Below are 20,887 nucleotides of genomic sequence, written 5' to 3' on the forward strand. Positions count from 1 at the left end.
TTACTTGACTTCTTAAAGGAGGTTCCTTGCAAGTAGTCTCTGACAACTGGGAAAGTGAGGCAGGAAGAAGCAGGCAAACACATGCTTTAACATTCCCATATTCCCTTGCCTGTCACCAGAATGTACCTATTAGAGCAGTGAATTGCTTAACTCAAAGATTCATACATTTATTTAGTTCCTGCTCTCCATTCATACCAAAACCTCAAACAAAAAAACCTGCCCCAAAACAAACCAGTGACAAAAACACGGAGGATTTTACTTGAAAGCCAAAACTTTCCAAGAATCATATTTTCTTTAAGCACCTGGTCAGACGAAAGCAATCAGAGATTAAACAAGTTACAGCTTAACATTTTAAAGCTTCATAGAGGTTTATAGAAGTAAATGGTGGCTTTTATGCTTCTACTTCTTTAGTCCTATAATACCCCACAAAAACTTTTTGTAGTTTTAGAGTTGTATGCACTGTAGAGCATGTCATGTCGCATCACTATCTTCTGCTTATATTTGTCATGGGAAAGTGCTAGGTAAACCAAGACTTTTGCTCAGAAATCTGACATTTGACATATTTTCAAATGTTAGAAGGGAATGTCTGTATTGTCACAGGTGCCTATATGTGCCTTGTAGATTATATCATATATACAGATGCATGTATCTATAGATTGGAAAGTATAATTTCAGAAGTACTGTTCTCTGCATTATCTCAGATGAAAACTGAGAAAGGAGGTTGAACCTGTCTTTTTAGCCTAACAGTTACTAATAACATAGATTAGTGTGGCTTTATAATGAACTTGTTTGAATTTTTTAACTTCTATTTTTAGTTGTCTTATGCACTCAATTAGCATGCCTTGTAATGGAGGAGCCACAGCTTTAGAACATTTTTGAAGGCTAGGGTAGAATCCTAAATTAATCTCTGTTTTATTGAAGTACAAATGAAACTGTACTCTGTAATGCTTGCTGTAGTGATGGTTGGACTGTTCTATGTGCAGACTGGGCTATGACAGAATCATATCCGTGTAGAGCATTATGTGTTTAGTTAATGTTAGTTAACATGGAGTTTGACAGTTCTATTAGTCTGTAAAAATTTTGAGGACAGATTTTGTTGTTCCTAAAGTTTCTGGTATTCAGCTTTTCCTTTCAACTGGGAGAGGATTCTGACCTTTCAGCATTTATATGTTTAAGATGGAAGAACTTCCTCTCTTCCACTGATCTACTGTAGATCCTCCTCCCAACAGAACTGCTGTGCTGATATACAAGTCAGAGTAGCAGTTCCTCCTTCCTTCTGCTCTTTCCCCTGTCTCATTTTAATTCTTTGCTGTACGTGGCATGGATTATTAAAATGAAGAGGGTATGGGTATGCTAAAATGGAATACTCTTGTTTAATTTATTTTTATCGTTTGCTGCTTGTGAACCCATTTGAGAGATTTAATGCTAATCTGTGCTTTGCCTTGGCTTTCTGCTTTGTGTTGTCTTGTCTTGCTTCTATGTTTTTGTTTTTGTCCTGCAAACCCCCATTTCTTTGTTCGTGTGTGTGTTATTTTTTTAATTTCTCCTTCATGCTTGTCATTGTCTGCACTTGGCTTTGATTGCGCAAAAAAAAAAATCCAAACCAAAAAACCAAACCAACCAAACACAATGTGGGGCCCATAAATCTGCATCATTGAATATCCTTGTCGCCGTTGATGACCTGCTCTCTGCTCCTGTCCCTTCCTTGGCCTGCTGTGATTGGTGGCTCCGTTGCTTGACTTGGGCTGTGTTGTGTGGACGGAGCAGTTCACCCAAATATGGCCTTCTTGCTGACAGGTATCATTTCTGTGAGAAGTGCTTCAACGAAATCCAAGGGGAGAGCGTTTCTCTGGGAGATGACCCATCACAACCTCAAACGTGAGTTATTTGTATTTGCTTGGACTGTGCTTTCATGAGCTGTATCATGGCCTACAGTGCTTGCTGTAGGGAAGGGGAGGTTCAGCTGTAAGTTTTTAGGCTAGTAGCAGGTGGATGATACATCCTTCGTAAAAGCCTGGACTTGTGTTTGTCTTGAAAACCTGGACTGACAGATCTAGTGAAAAATAAGCCCTTAGTTCTTAAAATTGCAGCTATACCAATAGAAGGGAAAGAAGAAAATGGCTCTTTCCCTGAAAAAAAGTGGAAGTATTCTACTGCAGAAAAATAACCATGCGTGCAGGCAAGTGTATGACAAAGCTTGAAATGTCATACCTACCGTTTTCTTTATACCCTAGCTATGCTATTAAACTTGTATTCAACATCAGGTTGTTTTTCATCCAAATTAGAAGCAGGCAACCTCCTTTTGCCGTACAAATATTTCACTACTGGAATGCCATCTGTCTATGAGAAATGCTGTGCAGTTGTTGAGGATACAATAAAAAGCTGTGCATGGATTTTACCATGTTAGTGGCAAACTATTGGGGAAGTCTCTCATTTTGCCATATCCTTCTCATACCTCCCCCCCAAAAAAATCTTGAAACACAATTTTTGGAGACTAAGGAAGACCTTGAGGGACAAATGAGTGCCAAGCAGTTTCTCTTTGAGCTATTCAAGAAATCCCTTTGGTGGAAGGCAGTGGAACAACGCTGCATGTAGAACAAAATGAGGAATTCAGGGAAGTCTGAAGCCAGAGGGAGAGCTGTTGAACTTGGTAATTGGACAAACTGAGTTAACTTTCATTTGGAACCAGATCCTGGATGCACTAACGGATACATACAGAAGAGTACTGGCAGTTTTGGCTTGGGATGATGTAAGTGTACTTAAAGAGGGTAGATGGACATTGGATACAAGTTCTTCACTAAGAGGGTAGTGAGGCACAGGAACAGATGGCACAAAAGTTCTGGATACGCCAGTACTGGAAGTGTTTAAGGACAGGTTGGATGGAACTTTGAGCACCTGTTCTAGTGGAAAGTGTCCCTGACAGTGGCAGAGGGTGATTGTCTCTTAAGGTCCCTCCCAGCCCAAAACACCCTAACATTCTGTGGCCTACCTTTCTGGAAGGAACAAGGAATAAATAATGTTGTATGGTGGTCAGTATAGTAGGCCATGTCATGTCACTGTGGATAGGTGAATTCCTATTCTAGTTGAAGCAAAGATCCAAAATTTAATCAATATAGTGTCAGTGCTTCTCAAATCAGTATAGAGTACATCATAGGAATATACATGTTGGGTCCTGTTTAAGTTCCATGCATCGTATTATAAGAATAGTTTGAAGTAATTGAGATATTTAACTTAATAATTTATTCTGTAAGGAGTTTCAAGTATTCTGCAGGTGGTACTTTTCAGAATAAACACTGAAATAAGAGGAGATAGGAAGGTTAATTCATCTCATGCAAGTTGGAGTGAGTCTGTCATTGCTTCTCAGAGAGGGACATACTGATCTTCTTATGTTATGAACACTCTTTGGGGTAAATTCTCGCAGACTGGAGTACTCTTATATGTTCTGAACCAGGTCATTTAAAAGATACTTGGGACCTCACTGTCAAAAAGATGAATTTTAGGCCTTGAAAATTATGTAGAGAAGGTAAAGATAATGTATAGTAGTGGCTGGGCTGCATTTGCAGGGTTTGGAAGCTGAAATTTATCCTTTGAAGTTGATGTAGGAGGAGGGCTAGGGGAATCTGAAAAAAGATTACCTACCTTTCTCAGCAATCAAAGATAATTGGAATTCTCTGCCTGCAGAATATGAGAGGCATATCAAGTAGTCTTTTCACCATTAAATACTGATCAGACCTATCCAAAACTTGAATTGTCAGCAAGCTTTAATATTTATCCTGTAGTAAAACTGAATAAGGGAACAGTGTTGTTCCCTACAAGAGAAAAATGTTTTCCACAAAGTGGAGTGGCATACACTTCAGTTGTCTGTCACTTTGTAAAATACAATTGCTTTCCTTGTAGTGCCAATGAGTGTTTAAAAAATCTGCTTGTAAGCTTTGGTTTGTGGATAGGTGTGGTATTGCTTGAATGTTTGTTGTCTTGTGTTAAAACTAAGTTTTATTGCCTGTTTCTCCATAGCACGATAAACAAAGAACAGTTTTCAAAAAGGAAAAATGATACACTGGATCCTGAACTGTAAGTATTGCTGTCACTCTTTGAATGGTCCTCATTTTATTACAATTACTTTGTAAAATACCTGTTGTTCATTCACCATCAGCTTTATCTTGGAATGTTTTCCAGTTGCATGTCTGTTACTTGGTAGGGGTTGCTTGCTCAGTAATCAGATCTGGCATTCAGTGCTGAGACCCCAGACCACCGTGGCTGTGCTTGAGAAATATGTAACACTGGATGTATGGGCTGAAATGACTGCACTTTGTTGTCTTGGCTGTGGGTTCAACAGAAGGATGAATGCAGATTGCTCTGCTTTGACACTTTGTTGTGGAAAATGCTCAAGTCTCAGAGCTGATTTGAGTCATTTGGCAGTAGCTCTTAGTGCTGATGGCGTTTCTGGTTGCTGCACTGTACAGGCAGCTGTAGTAGAAGGAAAAGTTGCTATATTTTGAATCAGCCAGTTATTCTGTACTGCTCTGAAAGCAGAACTGCAGTCATTCAGTAACATTAAGATGATGGTGACTCAGCTGCTTTTCTTGATATTCCCAAGCAGTTTTTTGAAGCTGCTTTACATGGTCCTGCATCCTGTTGCAGGTCCAGCAACCTATGCTGCTATTTTGCAAACATTATCTCAGTTCTCAAATGAATGAGCAAAAAGGGTATTTATTGTTCCCACACTGTCCTTGCAAAGGCACAAGTATCAGCCAGTTCTTCCATTTTACAAGGGCTGTGGGAAGAGGAGAATAGTAGCTTGATTAGTAACTTTTCTCTCCTTCTGTTAAAGAGGAAGATAGAATATAAGCCTAACTTACAGTGGGATTCCACATGATCCACATATATTACAACTATTTATTCAAAACCTCAAACTTTTAGACAGGCATGTTCAAAAGGAGTTAAATTGTCCCAATATCTGAAGCAACCTTAAGTATTTTGGAGAGTTATATTCACCAACATCTGGGAAATAAACCATATGACTTAATAAACCATATGTGCTTACATCTCTGCTAATCTTCTGAAAGTGACTTAGGCATTTGCTTCTATGTTCTTCTTTCCCAACTTTCTGCAGTATATTTGTAATACACCCCAGGGTTCAAACATAGTGTGGCAGCTAACAGCCAAATATTTCACCTGGTTGTTCCTTTCTGATATGTGTAAATCTATTTTCCTCTACTCTTTATAGCAACAAGCAGTTTACAGATTTTATATTTAAAAGGGCTTCATTTGAAAAAGGAGTGAACTGTGGTAAGAGAAGCAAATGGTAATAATGTGTCCCTGCATAGTCTGCCTGACTTTAGCTGGCAGGCTCTTAATTTGTTCTGAAGGCTGTTCTCAGCATGGATGTGACTTCTGTGTTAAATAGACTCAAAAGCTTAAATGCTGGAAATGTTCTAATAAAATACTACAAAATATACAAAAAAGCAATGATTCTACTAACCTTTGCTTCCCTTTGCCTTTTTTTTTTGCCTTGTATAGATTTGTTGAATGTATAGAGTGTGGAAGAAAAATGCACCAGATCTGTGTTCTTCATAATGAGATAATCTGGCCTTCTGGGTGAGGAATTTCTCCTTATTAAGTAGATAGGATATTTACTATTTGGTAGAGCTCATGCCTAAACTTCCTTTTACTGGTTATATTTAAAAGAGTGTTTAAAGGAAGAAATTATATTCCCTGAAAACTTTACACAATCTATAGCGTAACATCAAATTTAGACAGTATATCTTACCTTGTTGTGGTAATCTTTAATGTTTCCAATGCTTCATTGTGTGGAAGAGAGCCTTTCAACCTTTTATGTTTAGACGTGATAGCCCATCATGAAGAGATGCTTTTTAGTTCTGGTAACAGTTTCAGACTGATCTGTTTTCTGTAGAAATCATACTGCTTTGTCATCTTCCAAAAATTTTGTAACAAGGATTTAACGGGTGATTCAACTTTTTTTTGACCGCGGTGATCATATTAAATTTAAAATCCAATATAGTTTTCTTTAGATGCTCCACGGTTCTTGCTCAACATATGTGTTTTCTTCTGATTTAAAAACTTTAAAAAGGATGATATTTTATGTTTATAAAATTTTATAAGAGCTTAAATGTCCCTTTCTTGTCAAAAAGGCTGTGAGTTTAGCATTCTGTTGTCCCATCCACATTGCTCGAGAAGTGAGGAAGAAACCTAGAATCATTTCAGTCTACAGTGTATTTGGGCATTTAGAAAAAAAAAATAGCCTTATGCTTGATGTTGCAGTGTCTTATCATCAGACACAGCATTTTGAGCCTATTTGCTCCAAGAATACTTTGAGCTGATACTTTCAAACCTTCCAGTGGAGACTTCCCTGGGTGTTCCAGTGGTGATGATGGTGACTGATAGGGCATGCAGTACCTGGAGCTTAGTTCTTCCTCTTCAGCTCTGAAATAGTTGGGCTGTTCTTTGTGCTTTTTTTAAAAATTTCAGTTAAGGTATTTTCCAGATCAGATAAGATCTGGTGGAAAATCTTCCTTCTGATGGTAAGATGCCAGAGAACTTCATTGGTCTGACGTGGGGTGACTTCACTTTCTCATTTTTTTGCTTCAGTTTTGTCTGTGATGGCTGCCTAAAGAAAACGGGACGAACCAGGAAAGAGAACAAATTCTCTGCTAAAAGTAAGATTCTGACACTTGCACCAGCAAATTTAAATAGTATGTTAAGAATGGGGAAGAGGTGGCTGTTAGGTGTTGAATTTAATTTTTTTGGAGCTCAAGAAGGATACTTTTGGTCAGTTTGGACCATTAGTTCTGTAGTGTTCAGAGTGTTTGCATTCACAGGTGTGGTAGTATTAATTAATAGTCTGTTTTAGAGGGCTAACATGCTGTTTTTAGAGCACTTCCATTACTGGAATACATTATTTTGGTAAGTGGAGGTACTAACTTGGCTAGTATGGCTTTATATACAGAATATACTTCCAAATGCAAACTTCAAACTGCTTGTGAAGATGTCTGAAAGCAGTATTTTGTAATCTAGTTTAAGTAATTAGTAGCATTAATTCAGGAGAAGCCTTAATTATGATTGACTTTTAAGACAAGATAGAAATTGTGTTGAAATACAGATTCTTTATTCATTTAAATATTGTATAAGCCATAGATGTACCTGCAGGGGAAAGACTGTTCACCCCATCTAGAAGTGGTAGGGCTTAAAGATAAATTTCCATTCATCTTAACATACTGCATGTGTTAAAAGTAATTCTTCATCTAACAACTGAGTAGAGAAATAGCATATGAACAGTTCAATTTTATGTATATGTTTAGAGCTGTATTTTCCTTCTGTAGGGTTACCAGCTACAAGACTTGGTACTTTCCTGGAGAACAGAGTCAATGATTTCCTAAAACGACAGAATCACCCAGAGGCAGGAGAGGTCACAGTTAGGGTGGTACATGCATCTGACAAAACTGTTGAAGTAAAACCAGGAATGAAAGCAAGGTATGTTCATTTCTAATTTTGCTTTCTTTTGGCAGAAGTGGGAGCTGTTTGTACTTAAATGATAAACTTTGATTAAATAGAATAATTTAGATTGGAAAATAGTTCTAAGCTTGAGACCAACTGTTACCCTAGCACTACTGAGGCCGCTGCTAAACCATCTCCAAGTGCTACATCTACACATCTTCTGAATATCTCCAGGGATGGTGACTCAAACACTTCCCTGGGCAGCCTGTTTCAATACTTGACTTTTATATATAATATAATACTTCTATAATACTTCAATACTGTTTCAAGTCCTTTTTGTGAATATATTTTTTCTAATGTCCTGTCAAAAAAGACTGTTGTATTCAAAACCACATCATCAGCCAGTTTGTGACAAACAGGTGTTCCAGCAGCATAATAATTTTTTGTGAGGAGTGTCTTTTTCACGGTAAAGGCAGGTGCCTTATAGTTGAGTATTCTCTAAACATTTAACTTTCAAACTTCACTAAAATTGCACTTAGAGTAGCCCTAATCTTTGTTGCCTTCACCTAGTAACATGCAGTCTCTGATATGTGAATATATTGGGTATTCCTCTTTACTCTGTGGTCTGCAGGTTTGTCGACAGTGGAGAGATGGCAGAGTCTTTCCCTTACCGAACAAAAGCACTTTTTGCCTTTGAGGAGATTGATGGTGTAGACTTGTGCTTCTTCGGGATGCATGTGCAGGAGTATGGCTCGGACTGCCCTCCACCCAATCAAAGGTGAGGAACCCCACAAGTCTGTTTTCCCTTGGTACTTTCTGGTTTGGATGAACCTCCTGTAGTTCAGTAGAGAGCTTCCCTGTTGCTCATGTAAGACCCTTAGTGCTATTAGGTTCTAGAAAAAAATTAGCTTCTGTAATGTTAGAGTTGTTTCTTACTGGAGATGCTGGCTGGCAGAGTGTGTTGCCTTAAGGATCACTTACCTGTGTTCTTAAGGAAGGGGTTGAATAGTTTTGGGAAGATGAGGCCAGGATATAAAAAGAAGGCAAAGTTTCTAGAAGTAAATTAGGATCAGAGGCTTTGCTGTTGTAATGGATGCTTCAGGTGTGCAAAATAACATTAATAAACTTGCAGAATTACTTCAAAATCTCTCCTCTTTTCTCATGCTTTTTTTTTTTTTTTTTTTAGGCGAGTGTATATATCTTACCTTGACAGTGTTCATTTCTTCCGCCCTAAATGCTTGAGGACTGCTGTCTATCATGAAATTCTAATTGGATATCTAGAATATGTTAAGAAACTAGGGTAAGTATCTTTTCACATTTTCTTCTGTACAGCATTTGTGCTGAGTAGTTCTTGCTGCAAATTAAATTACTACATCTTGTAGTAAAGAATATGGTACCTAAGTATCAGCCTGTGATAGAATTAGCTTGACAACTTGCGTACAGTTGAAAAGCAGAAGAGAAAAAGGGATTGCAGGCTTTTCAGGGCAGGACTCTGCTTCAGGTATTTTTCTTTCCAAACTTAGGTAAAACTTAAGTAGAAACAGTTAGCCTCTTCTCCAGTGGATAAAATGTTGTCACTGTGTAATGCCATGGCTTTAATTAGGCCATTCCTTTGGTCTAGCGAGTAAGTTCTTACCCTTGTTTATAAGGAGAAAGTTGTGTGTTTTGTCTGTAGTGATTAACTCTGTAACGGTTGTATCAGGCCAGTAAGAAGTCTTTAGTAGTTGAAATTGTGAGAAACTGAAGAGCTAGGAAAGAAAGAGGAAAATATACTTGGACAGCACAAAAGAACATGGAGAAGCTGCAGTAACAAGAAAGATGGAATTTAAATTACCATGATTACTGAAGTAGAAAGGCCAGTGAAGTGAACATCACTCTACTGTCAAGGTACCTAGTGTAGGTTGGTGAAGTTACATGCGTAGAATTTTTTGGGGACTGTGTTTAAAGCAGTTGATGTGAAGTTATGGGAGTTGAAATGGAGGTAAGTTGTACTATCTTCAGTACCTCAGTGAGGTGATGTGTTCTATATTACTTCAAAAGCATACATTAGGCTTCCTTCTGCTTTTTTTTTGTTGACTGTTGTCTAACCTGTGAGTCTGTACGTTTGCTACATAGAGCTCAAGCCTGAGCTTTACTTAATGCTCTTTTCTGTGCTAGTAAGTAACATCAGGTTCTCATTTGGGGAAAACAATCTTGGTCAAGCAGTAACATCTCCATTCTCAGGCAGAAGGAATGACAACTGGCTGTAGCTCCCAGGGTTTGGGAGGGTTCTGCAGAGCTGTTTCTCAACAGGGCAAGGATGGTTATTTTTCTCTAACTGCTTATTCCTCCTACTAGAGTTCTCTCCAAAAGTAATAGAGAAGAACCGAGGATGAAGAAGTGATCTTAGGTGTTATATTTGCTGCAGCTGCTACTAATTGGCTGTCATCTGTCTTAATAGTACTCTATCTTAGATTGTGCACCCAGTACCTTAGGTTGGCATCTGTTTATTCCCAGATGTAATTCTAAAACTTTTTCAAACTGATTCTCAAAAACCATAGGATTTACAATAGAAAAGTGAGTTCTGTTTTTAAGTAAATCTGTTTTTTAAATATTGCTAGATAAAGTATTATGGCTCTGTCTCAAGATTTCTCTACTGAAATACCTAGACTCGGATCTTTTCCCCATTAGTTAATTGGGAGATGGCAGTTGCAGGTTTGTGTCAGGCTTTTCTTTTTATGTAGGCTGTAAAATGTGCACCCTTTACATATAAATGCTGCATATACAGTGCTGGATTTTTAGAAAATTGGTGAAAAGATGGAAATGTTAGGTCCGGGAACAGCCGCCAACTTGGTGGTGGCGCCACCTGGTGTCAGAGAGGAGAGCGCACGAGAGTCCATTGTCAGCACCCACATGTCCCGGTTTGGGTTTTTTTTAACCACACCAGGTATACTACTGGACACATCTGGGCGTGCCCGCCCAGTGAAGGAGATGACTACATCTTCCACTGCCATCCTCCTGACCAAAAGATACCTAAACCCAAGCGACTGCAAGAGTGGTACAAAAAGATGCTGGACAAGTCTGTGTCAGAGCGCATCGTCCATGATTACAAGGTGTGTTAAGTATGTGCTTGGGAGAGATTGACCAATTTCTTCCTTGTCTTGTGCATTGTGCCTGATTCCTGGTGTTTACTGAACTAGTTTTAAGTGAATTGAGCACCAAAAGTTTAGAGTTAAAATGTACTCTCTTAAAAACACGTAGCTTCTGAAATCATTCTAGCAAAATACTTGAAATGGTTCCTTAGAACAAACTGAATTCTTTAGGAATATTGTAGAAGAGTAAAAGAACATATATGGAATCTTAAATCTTCTGATGTTAGATCAAATTGCAGTGTTAGGATGCTGATGCAATTAGAAGTATGTAAAATCTTAAGAATTATCAGGATTTACACGAGCTCTGAGATTATGGTGATTACATTGTCCCAGCAGATAGGAATGCACGTTGAAATCTAGCACAGAGTAATGATTTCTTTCTTCTGAGTGGGAATATTTGAAATGTATTTGACAAACTGTAACTGATACGGTGTTAAATTTGCACCTAATGTGCACTCATAAAATGAATTTAAATATTAAGCTTTCCTTTGTTTAGTGTGCTGATGCCTTTTCTTGTCACTCATTGAGAATGTTGCTTTTCATTATGTGACTTGTAATGGTGGTAACCAAAAGTGGCTTTGCTTTCTTTTAGGATATATTTAAGCAGGCAACAGAAGACCGTCTAACAAGTGCAAAGGAGCTCCCTTACTTTGAAGGGGACTTCTGGCCTAATGTTCTGGAGGAGAGCATTAAGGAACTAGAGCAAGAGGAAGAAGAACGGAAGAGAGAAGAAAACACTAGTAATGAAAGCACTGATGTAAGGATGCTTCTGCTTTTCATGATCTAATGTAAAAGTTCTGGTTATATATGGTTAATTATAAAAAGAAGAGAGGGGCAAGGCACTTCGGTTAACTGGGTTTTTCACTTTTCACTCTAATATAAATTTCAATTTTACAGTTAAAGAGTTAGAGCTGGTAAAATATCACTAAGCTACATTTGGATGAACAGCAGGTATTCATATGACTATAAGCTATCTAATTATCAAAGCCAATGTTGTTGAAACAGCTGCTAGTTGAATATTTTGTTGCTGAAATCCAATTTCTATCAGTGATCATGTTGCCACCTCAGCCTGATTTGGAAGTTTTTTCCTTAAGCATTAGCTTTTATATATAGTGGCTCACTCTTTTCTTTTTAACTTATGTTACAACAGCAGACTTAGCAGAATGTTCTGAGAAACTAATGGAATGCTATGAGTTAGTACTTGACTCTCAGTAGGTTTGTTTACTAGCTTTAAGGCTTTGAGGATCTGAAGCACAAATTATTGCTGAACTGTTGTTGGGCTACTTTAAACTAGAGAAATTTCTTGCTGGTGTCTTGTACAATTTTTTTGAGAGTATACAAGTGTGTTATCAAGTTTAACAAAAAAAAACCCCTCAAAAGTAAAGAGAGATGTCTCTTAATTCAACAATAAGTTTGAAAGTGAACAGATGCAGCATTTATGCATCTGCCTATCCTTGGATGCTCTGAGCTGTTATGGAAGTGGTGGTAAATCTAGGAAAACATTAGAAGTTTTGCTTGTGCAATAGTACTTGTTGGTTAACTCTTTAAACACTGTTGCTTTGTCACCTTACCAGATACTGGATTTTTGGGGGATTTAGATTTTTTTTGCTGGAAGATCTTTGGATCAAAAAACATTGGGTTTAATGTTACAATTAAAAATTGTGATCCTCTTGTGGTGCTCTTTGCTATACCTTCTTTCGAGGACTTCAGTTAAACAAAGTGCAGGAAATTGGGCAACATGATAACAAATTTGCATTAAGTAACATCTTTCTTAGGAAGGTACTGTTTGCTTTCCACAAGGTATGGTTTCAAGTCCTCATCTGTCTAATATACCCACTTGTATAGAAACCATTTGTGAAGGATCATTCAGCTGTGTGTGTGAGGCTGGTCAATATTTAGTTGAGCCTTCACAGCAGTTTGGGCCTAAAATCTTGAGGTAGGGCCAGCTTGCAATACATTACTATTTAACTTTTATTATTATTATTGTTAAAAAATATTTAACTCTTTATTGATCCTGTGCTTCCCTGTTGAAGAAGGGGGCAATAATAAGCTGCGCTGTCAAGTGATGTGGTAGTCATCTGTGTTCACTGGGAATTTCCATTTCAGCAAAGTTACCTTAAGCTTAGGAAAAATGCTTGTTTGGCTAACAATTACTTTGATCCTTGATCATTTTACCTGTGGGGTTTTGAGGGGCTCTCTGAGTAGCCCATTGAGGTATAAACGGTCCATTGCTAACAGAATGTAGTTGAAATTAAGCTGACCTTTTTTGATTGTTGCAGGGTATAACAGGTGCATGCTAGAAGTTGCACTTCTAATGCCTTCAGAGCAACAGCTTCATACCAAAATCAGTTTAATGCAGTCTGATAGAGCTGTAGCAAACTAAATCTAGGTGGTTTAAGTCTTTCTTAGCTTTGTTTAGGGTAATATCAATTGCACTTTGCAGTTATTTTTACTTTTGAATTGCACTGAGAATTCATCTACTGAACCCCCCCTTTGTGACTGTGAAAGAGTGTGTAGCTGTAACAGACAAACAAGTTTCATTATATAATGTTTTGCTTGTATGTCCTGAACATGTATGCTTTTAATATTTTTGGATGTATGTATTGCTGATCTCGATATCTTTAGGAGTAATCTGATGGAATTAATTTACTGTTTCTGGGGACCCTAGTATGCCTCTTCAGAGTAAATGATTGTGAAGTGTGTTTTGTCCTGCAGTTATAGAAAATGTAAAAATGATGATGTGGTGGTGTTTATATACCTGACATAAAACATCTTTATAATTTTTAGGTGAGCAAGGGAGATAGCAAAAATGCCAAAAAGAAGAACAATAAGAAGACAAGCAAAAACAAGAGCAGCTTGAGTCGTGGCAATAAGAAGAAGCCTGGCATGCCCAATGTGTCCAATGACCTCTCCCAAAAGCTGTATGCCACTATGGAGAAGCACAAGGAGGTAAGAGTTGATTGAATGAGGAGTGTTTTTTACCTCAGTAAAGAGGTGTACAAAGCTTTGATACTTCAAACAGAATCATGCCCTGTAAATTATACAGGTTTGGCTGGAGAATTGAGTGGCTTACCCAGACAGACCAGTACCAGTAAGTCTGCGTGCTCTTTGCTGCAAGGGCAGTGGGAATAAATGCAGCTGTGCTTGTGCAGAACTTCCTAACAGTCTAAACTGCCACAACAATTCTACTATTACTGTTCAGTCCAATGCCCCTTTCCTGTTTCTTCAGAGGAGAGTGAACCTGCAGGGCACCCAGAGGTCTGAGATTTCCCAGGCCTCACAAGCAACCCCACCTGGCAGCAGGTCATTCAAGTGTTAGGTGATCCTGGAACTGTGCACTCTGTGATGAGGTTTAGCAACCAAAACATCTTGGTAAGTGCTAGCATATTAAGCCTTTTTATTTTTCAGGTCTTCTTTGTCATCCGTCTCATTGCTGGCCCTGCAGCCAACTCCCTGCCCCCCATCATTGAGCCTGACCCGCTCATTCCATGTGACCTGATGGATGGGCGTGATGCTTTCCTAACCCTTGCTAGAGACAAGCACCTGGAGTTCTCCTCACTACGAAGGGCTCAGTGGTCAACCATGTGCATGCTGGTGGAACTGCACACCCAGAGCCAAGACCGCTTTGTTTACACCTGCAATGAGTGCAAGCACCATGTGGAGACCAGATGGCATTGCACTGTCTGTGAGGTATGTTTGGTGAAGTTTTCCCTGCTTCTGTCCCTGTATCTTTGTGCCAGGAGTGCTCTTTACCTGAACTGATTTCTCTGTATTAACTGATGGAAAAACATCTGTGCAGCTCATCTGCTGGCAGTTCAGAAGGGAGGGAAAACATTTCCTTAACAAGTGTTTCTACCTGTGTGCTGCTTGGTGTGATTTCTGCCTTGTGGAGAGCTGAAATAGAGTTGTGTTTTCTGCAGTTTATTTAAGAGGCTGCTGCCTAATAAATTGGGAACTGTAGCCACGGCTTGAGCTGGAATGGTAGGATCAGCTGATTTTTCAGCCAAACCTCGGTGGCAGTAAACCAAGAGAGGGCCCTCTTCACAGAAACACTGCAGTCCCATAGTTCTGACTCTGGAAGAAAATTACTAACTCAGATTTGATCCTAATTAGTTTGATACTTCAGTTTCCTCTGGTTACATATATCTCTATCTATATACACACACAAAAGCATATGTGCTTTTACAAAACTTCTTGATATATAGTAGAGAGAAAATTCTGAATTTCCTATGGCTTAGTGAATCCTAAGAACTTGGGTCTTAAAGATAAATTATGGAACCCAAACTCATGTGCCATTGCTTTCACAGAATGCTTTCTGTTCTTTCAGCACTCTGTTGTTTAACTCACATTTACAAACTGAAAACTTGAGGAAAAAACTGAAAATAAGAATTTCATTCTTCTTTGAAAGCTGGTACCTCTTCTGCCACTCTTGCGCTCTTCTTTTGAAGCAGGAGCAGATGAGTGGCTATTTGTCCCCTGCCTATTTCTTCTTCTTTACTGTTGGGATTTTTCTGACCCAGATGAATCATGAGTGACTTACTAGCTCAGCGCCAACTTGTTTTTCAAGGTTTATATATTTGTATAGCTTTCAGACATGCTTACACCCACTTTCCTTGGCTATAATTTGGATTTATTCCTTCTCTCGTACCTCAACATGGCATGAAAGATTGAATTTTTCCCTAGAGCAGCAATTTGCCTGGAACAGACTGGGAGTAATTTGTTGAGGTGTCATGACATCATTTATTCATTTACGGTATGCAGTTTCAGGAACACTGATAACTTACCCTTTGTTGTCTTTTCAGGATTATGACCTGTGCATCACCTGCTATAACACTAAAAACCATGACCACAAGATGGAAAAATTAGGCCTTGGTCTCGATGATGAGAGCAACAACCAGCAGACAGCCACAACGCAGAGCCCTGGCGATTCCCGCCGCCTGAGCATCCAGCGCTGTATCCAGTCTCTGGTCCACGCCTGCCAGTGTCGCAATGCCAACTGCTCGCTGCCATCCTGTCAGAAGATGAAACGCGTTGTCCAACACACCAAAGGCTGCAAACGCAAGACCAACGGAGGGTGCCCCATCTGCAAGCAACTCATTGCTCTCTGCTGTTACCACGCAAAGCACTGCCAGGAGAACAAGTGCCCGGTGCCCTTCTGCCTCAACATCAAACACAAGCTCCGGCAGCAGCAGCTCCAGCACCGCCTGCAGCAGGCGCAGATGCTCCGAAGGAGGATGGCGAGCATGCAGCGCACGGGAGTGGCGGGCCAGCAGCAAGGATTGCCCTCGCCGACACCGGCCACGCCGACGACTCCGACAGGCCAGCAGCCCCCGACCCCACAAACCCCACAACCCCAGCCTCCTCCCCAGCCTGTGTCACAGCCTCAGCCTGCACCTCCCAACAGCATGCCACCCTACACCATGCCAAGAACTCAGCCCCCCAGCGCTGTGTCCCAGGGCAAGGCGGGTGGGCAGGTGACGCCTCCAACTCCACCTCAGCCACCGCAGCCGCCAGTTCAGGGTCCTCCTCCGGCAGCAGTAGAAATGGCCATGCAGATCCAGCGGGCAGCAGAGACCCAGCGCCAGATGGCACAAGTTCAGATCTTCCAAAGGCCGATTCAGCACCAGATGCCCCAGATGCCACCGATGGGAATGAACCCTCCACAGATAGGCAGAGGTCCCGGTGGCCATATAGATCAAGGAATGGGGCCAGCAGGAATTCAGCAGCAGCCACCGTGGGTGCAGGGGGCCTTACCCCAAGCTCAGCTGCAGCCAGGAATGCAGAGGCCATCCATGATGTCAGTAGCTCAGCCGGGTCAGCCGATGAATATGGCCCCTCAGCCAGGGATGGGTCAGGTACCTGGCGCTGCTCAGTCCAAACAACCACCTCTGCCCCAGGCGGCCTTACAAAACCTACTGCGGACTCTCAGGTCTCCCAGCTCACCCATGCAGCAGCAGCAGGTGCTTAACATCCTTCACTCCAACCCTCAGCTGCTGGCCGCTTTCATCAAGCAGCGGGCGGCCAAGTACGCGGGGTCCCAGAACCCGCAGGGCATGGCGGGGCAGCCCAGCATCCCGCAGGGGCAGCCAGGGCTCCAGCCGCAGCAGGCCATGCAAGGGCAGCAAGCAGGGGTGCACCCCAATCCAGCCATGCAGAACATGAACCCCATGCAGGCAGGAGTGCAGAGGCCCAGCATGCCCCAGCAGCAGCCGCAGCAGCAGCCGCAGCAGGCCATGGCTGGGATGAATCCTCAGGCGCAGCAGATGAACATGAATCACTCGGGCATGGCTCCCCAGTTCAGAGATCTCCTGATGAGACGGCACCAGATGATGGAGCAGCAGCGCCACCAGCAGCAGCAGCAGGGAGCGGGACCGGCGCTGGGGCCAGGGATGGCCAACCACAACCAGTTTCAGCAGCCCCAGGGTGTCGGGTATCCCCAGCAGCAGCAGCAGCGAATGCAGCATCACATGCAGCAGATGCAGCAAGGAAACATGGGACAAATAAGCCAGCTTCCACAGGCCATGAGTGCAGAGACAGGAGCCAGTTTGCAACAAGCTTTCCAGCAAAGGCTGCTTCAGCAGCAGATGGGGTCCCCAGCTCAGCCCAATCCTATGAGCCCCCAACAGCACATGCTCCCCAATCAAGCCCAGTCCCCGCACCTCCAGGGCCAGCAGCTCCCTTCATCGCTCACCAATCAAGTGCGTTCTCCACAGCCTGTACCCTCACCGCGGCCCCAGTCCCAGCCCCCTCATTCCAGCCCATCCCCTCGGATGCAGCCTCAGCCTTCTCCACACCACGTCTCCCCGCAGACCAGCTCCCCACATCCAGGACTGGTAGCTGCCCAGGCTAACCCCATGGATCAAGGGCACTTTGCCAGCCCGGATCAGAGTGCAATGCTTTCCCAGCTTGCTAGCAATCCCGGCATGGCAGGCCTCCATGGTACAAGCGCCACGGAACTGGGGCTCAGCACTGAGAACTCAGACTTGAATTCAAACCTTTCACAGAGTACACTAGACATACACTAGACACGTTGTAGCATTTTGGGAGCAAAAAAAAAAAATTAAAAACCAGAAAATTAAAAAAAACTTATTTTCGCAAGACTTTTTGTATTGAAGACAAATTTTTTTGAATCTTTCTTAGCTAAAAGAACATTTTTCCTGGAACACATCTGAACTCTGCAGTAGTAGTTTGTGGTTTTAAAGACAAACCGACAATGAACCTGAGGGACAGTAGAGTACAAAGAATATATTTTTGTTATGGCTGGAATCATAACCAGTCCTATTTCTTGTTTTTTTTGTTTTTTTTTTTTCCTCGTGTGCGTTGGGGAGGTCGGGGGAGGAAGTTGGTCTTTTGGTTGCTCACCAAAGGATGCCCTGCTCATGCCTCCAATAGGTTTTATTTTTTTTTAAATTAATGAAAATATGTAATATTGATAGTTATTATTTACTGAGGCAGATGGTAAACATTTTCCCTATTCTGGTTTTTCTTCATGTCACTGCAAAAAAAAAAAAAAATACCACAAAAACAGAACAACAGAAAAACACAGGAGAATCTTTTCTAAAACCGGAGGACAAAAGGGGTTAATGTTGCTTTAAAACTACATTACATATATAAATATATATATATAAAAATAAATACCAGTCTTTTCCTCTTTGGTTGGAAATATGTCAATTCTTTGAAAAATGTAAAAATATTAAATAACTCAGTCCCCTCCTTAAGTCTACTTTTGTCCTCCAAGAATTTTCTATACAAGAGTCTGAGCTTAAAAAAAAACTTCAAGTATTAAAGTAATTTGTACATGTAGAGAGAAGAGAACATTTTTGGAAATACACAGGGGCAGCTGCCAAATGGATGTAGTATATATATTGTGGTTTCTGTTTTCTTGAAAGAATTTTTTTTTGTTATTTTTACATCTAACAAAGGAAAAAAAAACATAAAAAAGAGGGTAAGAAACAATTCCAACAGGATTATTTCAACCTGAGAAAAAGTCCCTGGGGTTTCTTCTTTATGCTTGCTTTTTCTTTCCCGTGCCCCCTTTCCCACCCTCTTCCATTTTCTGTAAAACTTGAAAATAGAAAGCAAAAAACCCTCAAATGTTGTATATCATGCAATTAAAGTTGGTTACTTATAAATAAGAACTTTCAATCACTGTATAGACTGTTAAAATTGATTTCTTATTACCTATTGTTAAATAAACTGTGTGAGACAGACAGCCTGTTTCTAATGTTTCCCTTCTCTCCCACATGTGTTGCTTGTTCTTAAAATTGTGGGGGGAGCGGAATGTGTGCTCCTTCAAATGTTTGCTATCTAGACGTCGAAGAGCTATTTAATGTATATGACTGTTTTAAAATGCAAATCTCTAATGAGGAATGTGGAGTAATAATTAGTCTTCTACATGGACTCTTTTGGTACAACTCTGCATTCGCGTTGTTCCCGGCATGTGTCTTACCAAAGAAATGAGGTCTGACCTCGACAGTCGTGCCAGTCAGCTGTGCCCTACCCTGCTCACACAGCCTGGGAGCAGCTGATCTTCAAAGGACCTATTTTGCATTTTGAAATGAGAACTATTTGTTTGGATATGTGATATTAAAAGATCCTACTTCACTTGGAGTATATTGTGCGCCTTTTGGCACTGAAGTGTGAGCACGAGGTAAGCATGTGTGGATGTCCTGCAGGCAGCTGCTGCACCAGGATGATGCGTGGGTGTCCAGTCACCCTGTGTCACGTCTGGTGACCTGCTGGATGCAGGGCCATTCCCCAAAAGAAGAGCTGCTGCCATGGAGCATGTGTGCAGTGGCCCTAGTTGTGTACTGCTCACAGCTGTGCTCACAGTGGAGTTAAATCCGGTCATGTCATGTGTTGTGCTCAAGCTGTTTGTGGTAGATGTGGCTGGTTCATTGAGGGCTTTTCAAAATCCAGCCTTATGGAATGCAGGTGCATACAGCTCTGGCTGCCTAGGGATATAAATAATTCAGGGTGTTATGCACCTGGAAGACCCAGATGGGACCAAGGATGTGACCAGAGCTTGATTGCGTAATGCTGGCTGTGTTGGGAGCATGATCATATCTGCAGATCACAGACAAATAAGATGAGCAAGTTGTCAGGCAACTGCTGGTGGAAGATGATGGAGGGGGTAAACGTGGATCTGGATCGATGGGATACTCAGCCAAGTGCCAGACAAAAGTAACGGTGTGTTACAATGTGAATGGATGTTAGAGATCTTTGAAAGCAGGAGGAAAATGCTGGGGTTTTGGATATAAACACAGGACAATGAAGCTTGTATTTAAAAAGGGGTTGGTGGCAAGCCTTCAGCAAGATGGTGGAAAGTTTGTGGCAGGCTTAAGGAAAGCAGTCCTGTGCTTTGGTATTTGCCCTTGGCTAAACCTCTTACTGCTCACCCCAGCATGGTACAGACTAGCTCTGCACCAAGCCTACAGTTGCCTTGGTGCATTGTGGAGGGACTGCTCCTGACCTCAAGGAGAGAAGAGAAGAAAGCAAAAAACCCCATGTGTTCAATGTCAGGACAGAAGCCTGGGATTGTTTAGATTTGTGCTCTCTACAGTAAGCTTTCCCCTTCCCTTCCTGCCACCAAGCAAAGCCCAGTTTTGTTATCAGCCTTGGGGGACTTCTCAGGATGGAGCATAAATAAAATTCCTTCTAACCACATACAGGCTAGTGAAGTGAAAAGTGTGCCCAGCCTTCTAAACTTACAGGCTTTTAGTGCAAACAGCTTTCACTTGTGCCACTGAGTTAGCACACAAACCGCGGTTAGAATTTGCCCTGACCTGCATCAAAACATCTGAAGTGGGGAAGTCCTGGGACCTTGCAGAGCACACTACAGATCTTCAACTGTTAACATAAAGACTTGCTTGAAAGACGCCATGATACATTCTATGTGACAGCATAGCTGCTCTGTTCCTCTTTGTAGGTGCTGACTGAGCCAAGTGCAATTTTTGAGGTGGTGTGGATGATCAATAGTCTTAAATTTGTATGCAATTTCTTTTCCTGACATCCCTCCACTCCTGCTTTCCCTGGTTCTACTGTAGAAGCAGAACCCACCATTTGGGGAACTACTATGGCTGTTTCAAGTAGTGGGAAGATTTCAGGGTGACAACAAAATTAGGGTGTCATCTGTGTCTCTCTTGCCATTCAGTTGAGTCCAAGTTAGAGTAGGTTGCTTCACTCCTATTTATTAGACTCTTGGATCACCAATAAGAATTCACACCCGAAGTTCTAGCAATCCAGTCAGATACTGATTGTCCAGTTACAATGATGCTAATGGTTAGACTCAAATAATGTGT

At 41.2% G+C, this 20,887-nt stretch overlaps 1 protein-coding gene across 2 annotated transcripts in view; it reads left to right on the forward strand.

Moving 5' to 3' along the window:
* EP300 (E1A binding protein p300) overlaps nucleotides 1-18,798 on the forward strand; it is a 60,336-nt gene extending 41,538 nt beyond the window's left edge. For both annotated transcript variants that reach the window (XM_062492214.1, XM_062492215.1), the window contains 12 exons: nucleotides 1,798-1,878; nucleotides 4,015-4,071; nucleotides 5,521-5,598; nucleotides 6,610-6,677; nucleotides 7,341-7,491; nucleotides 8,087-8,233; nucleotides 8,642-8,755; nucleotides 10,382-10,547; nucleotides 11,179-11,343; nucleotides 13,374-13,535; nucleotides 13,995-14,276; nucleotides 15,389-18,798. In XM_062492214.1, the coding sequence (XP_062348198.1) occupies nucleotides 1,798-1,878; nucleotides 4,015-4,071; nucleotides 5,521-5,598; nucleotides 6,610-6,677; nucleotides 7,341-7,491; nucleotides 8,087-8,233; nucleotides 8,642-8,755; nucleotides 10,382-10,547; nucleotides 11,179-11,343; nucleotides 13,374-13,535; nucleotides 13,995-14,276; nucleotides 15,389-17,611 (3,694 nt within the window). In that variant the 3' untranslated portion in view covers nucleotides 17,612-18,798. The remainder of the gene's footprint in view (nucleotides 1-1,797; nucleotides 1,879-4,014; nucleotides 4,072-5,520; nucleotides 5,599-6,609; nucleotides 6,678-7,340; nucleotides 7,492-8,086; nucleotides 8,234-8,641; nucleotides 8,756-10,381; nucleotides 10,548-11,178; nucleotides 11,344-13,373; nucleotides 13,536-13,994; nucleotides 14,277-15,388) is intronic.
* Nucleotides 18,799-20,887: the final 2,089 nt, after the last annotated feature.

The sequence above is a fragment of the Cinclus cinclus genome, chromosome 4 (assembly GCF_963662255.1).
Source record: "Cinclus cinclus chromosome 4, bCinCin1.1, whole genome shotgun sequence".
NCBI classification, from domain to species: domain Eukaryota; kingdom Metazoa; phylum Chordata; class Aves; order Passeriformes; family Cinclidae; genus Cinclus; species Cinclus cinclus.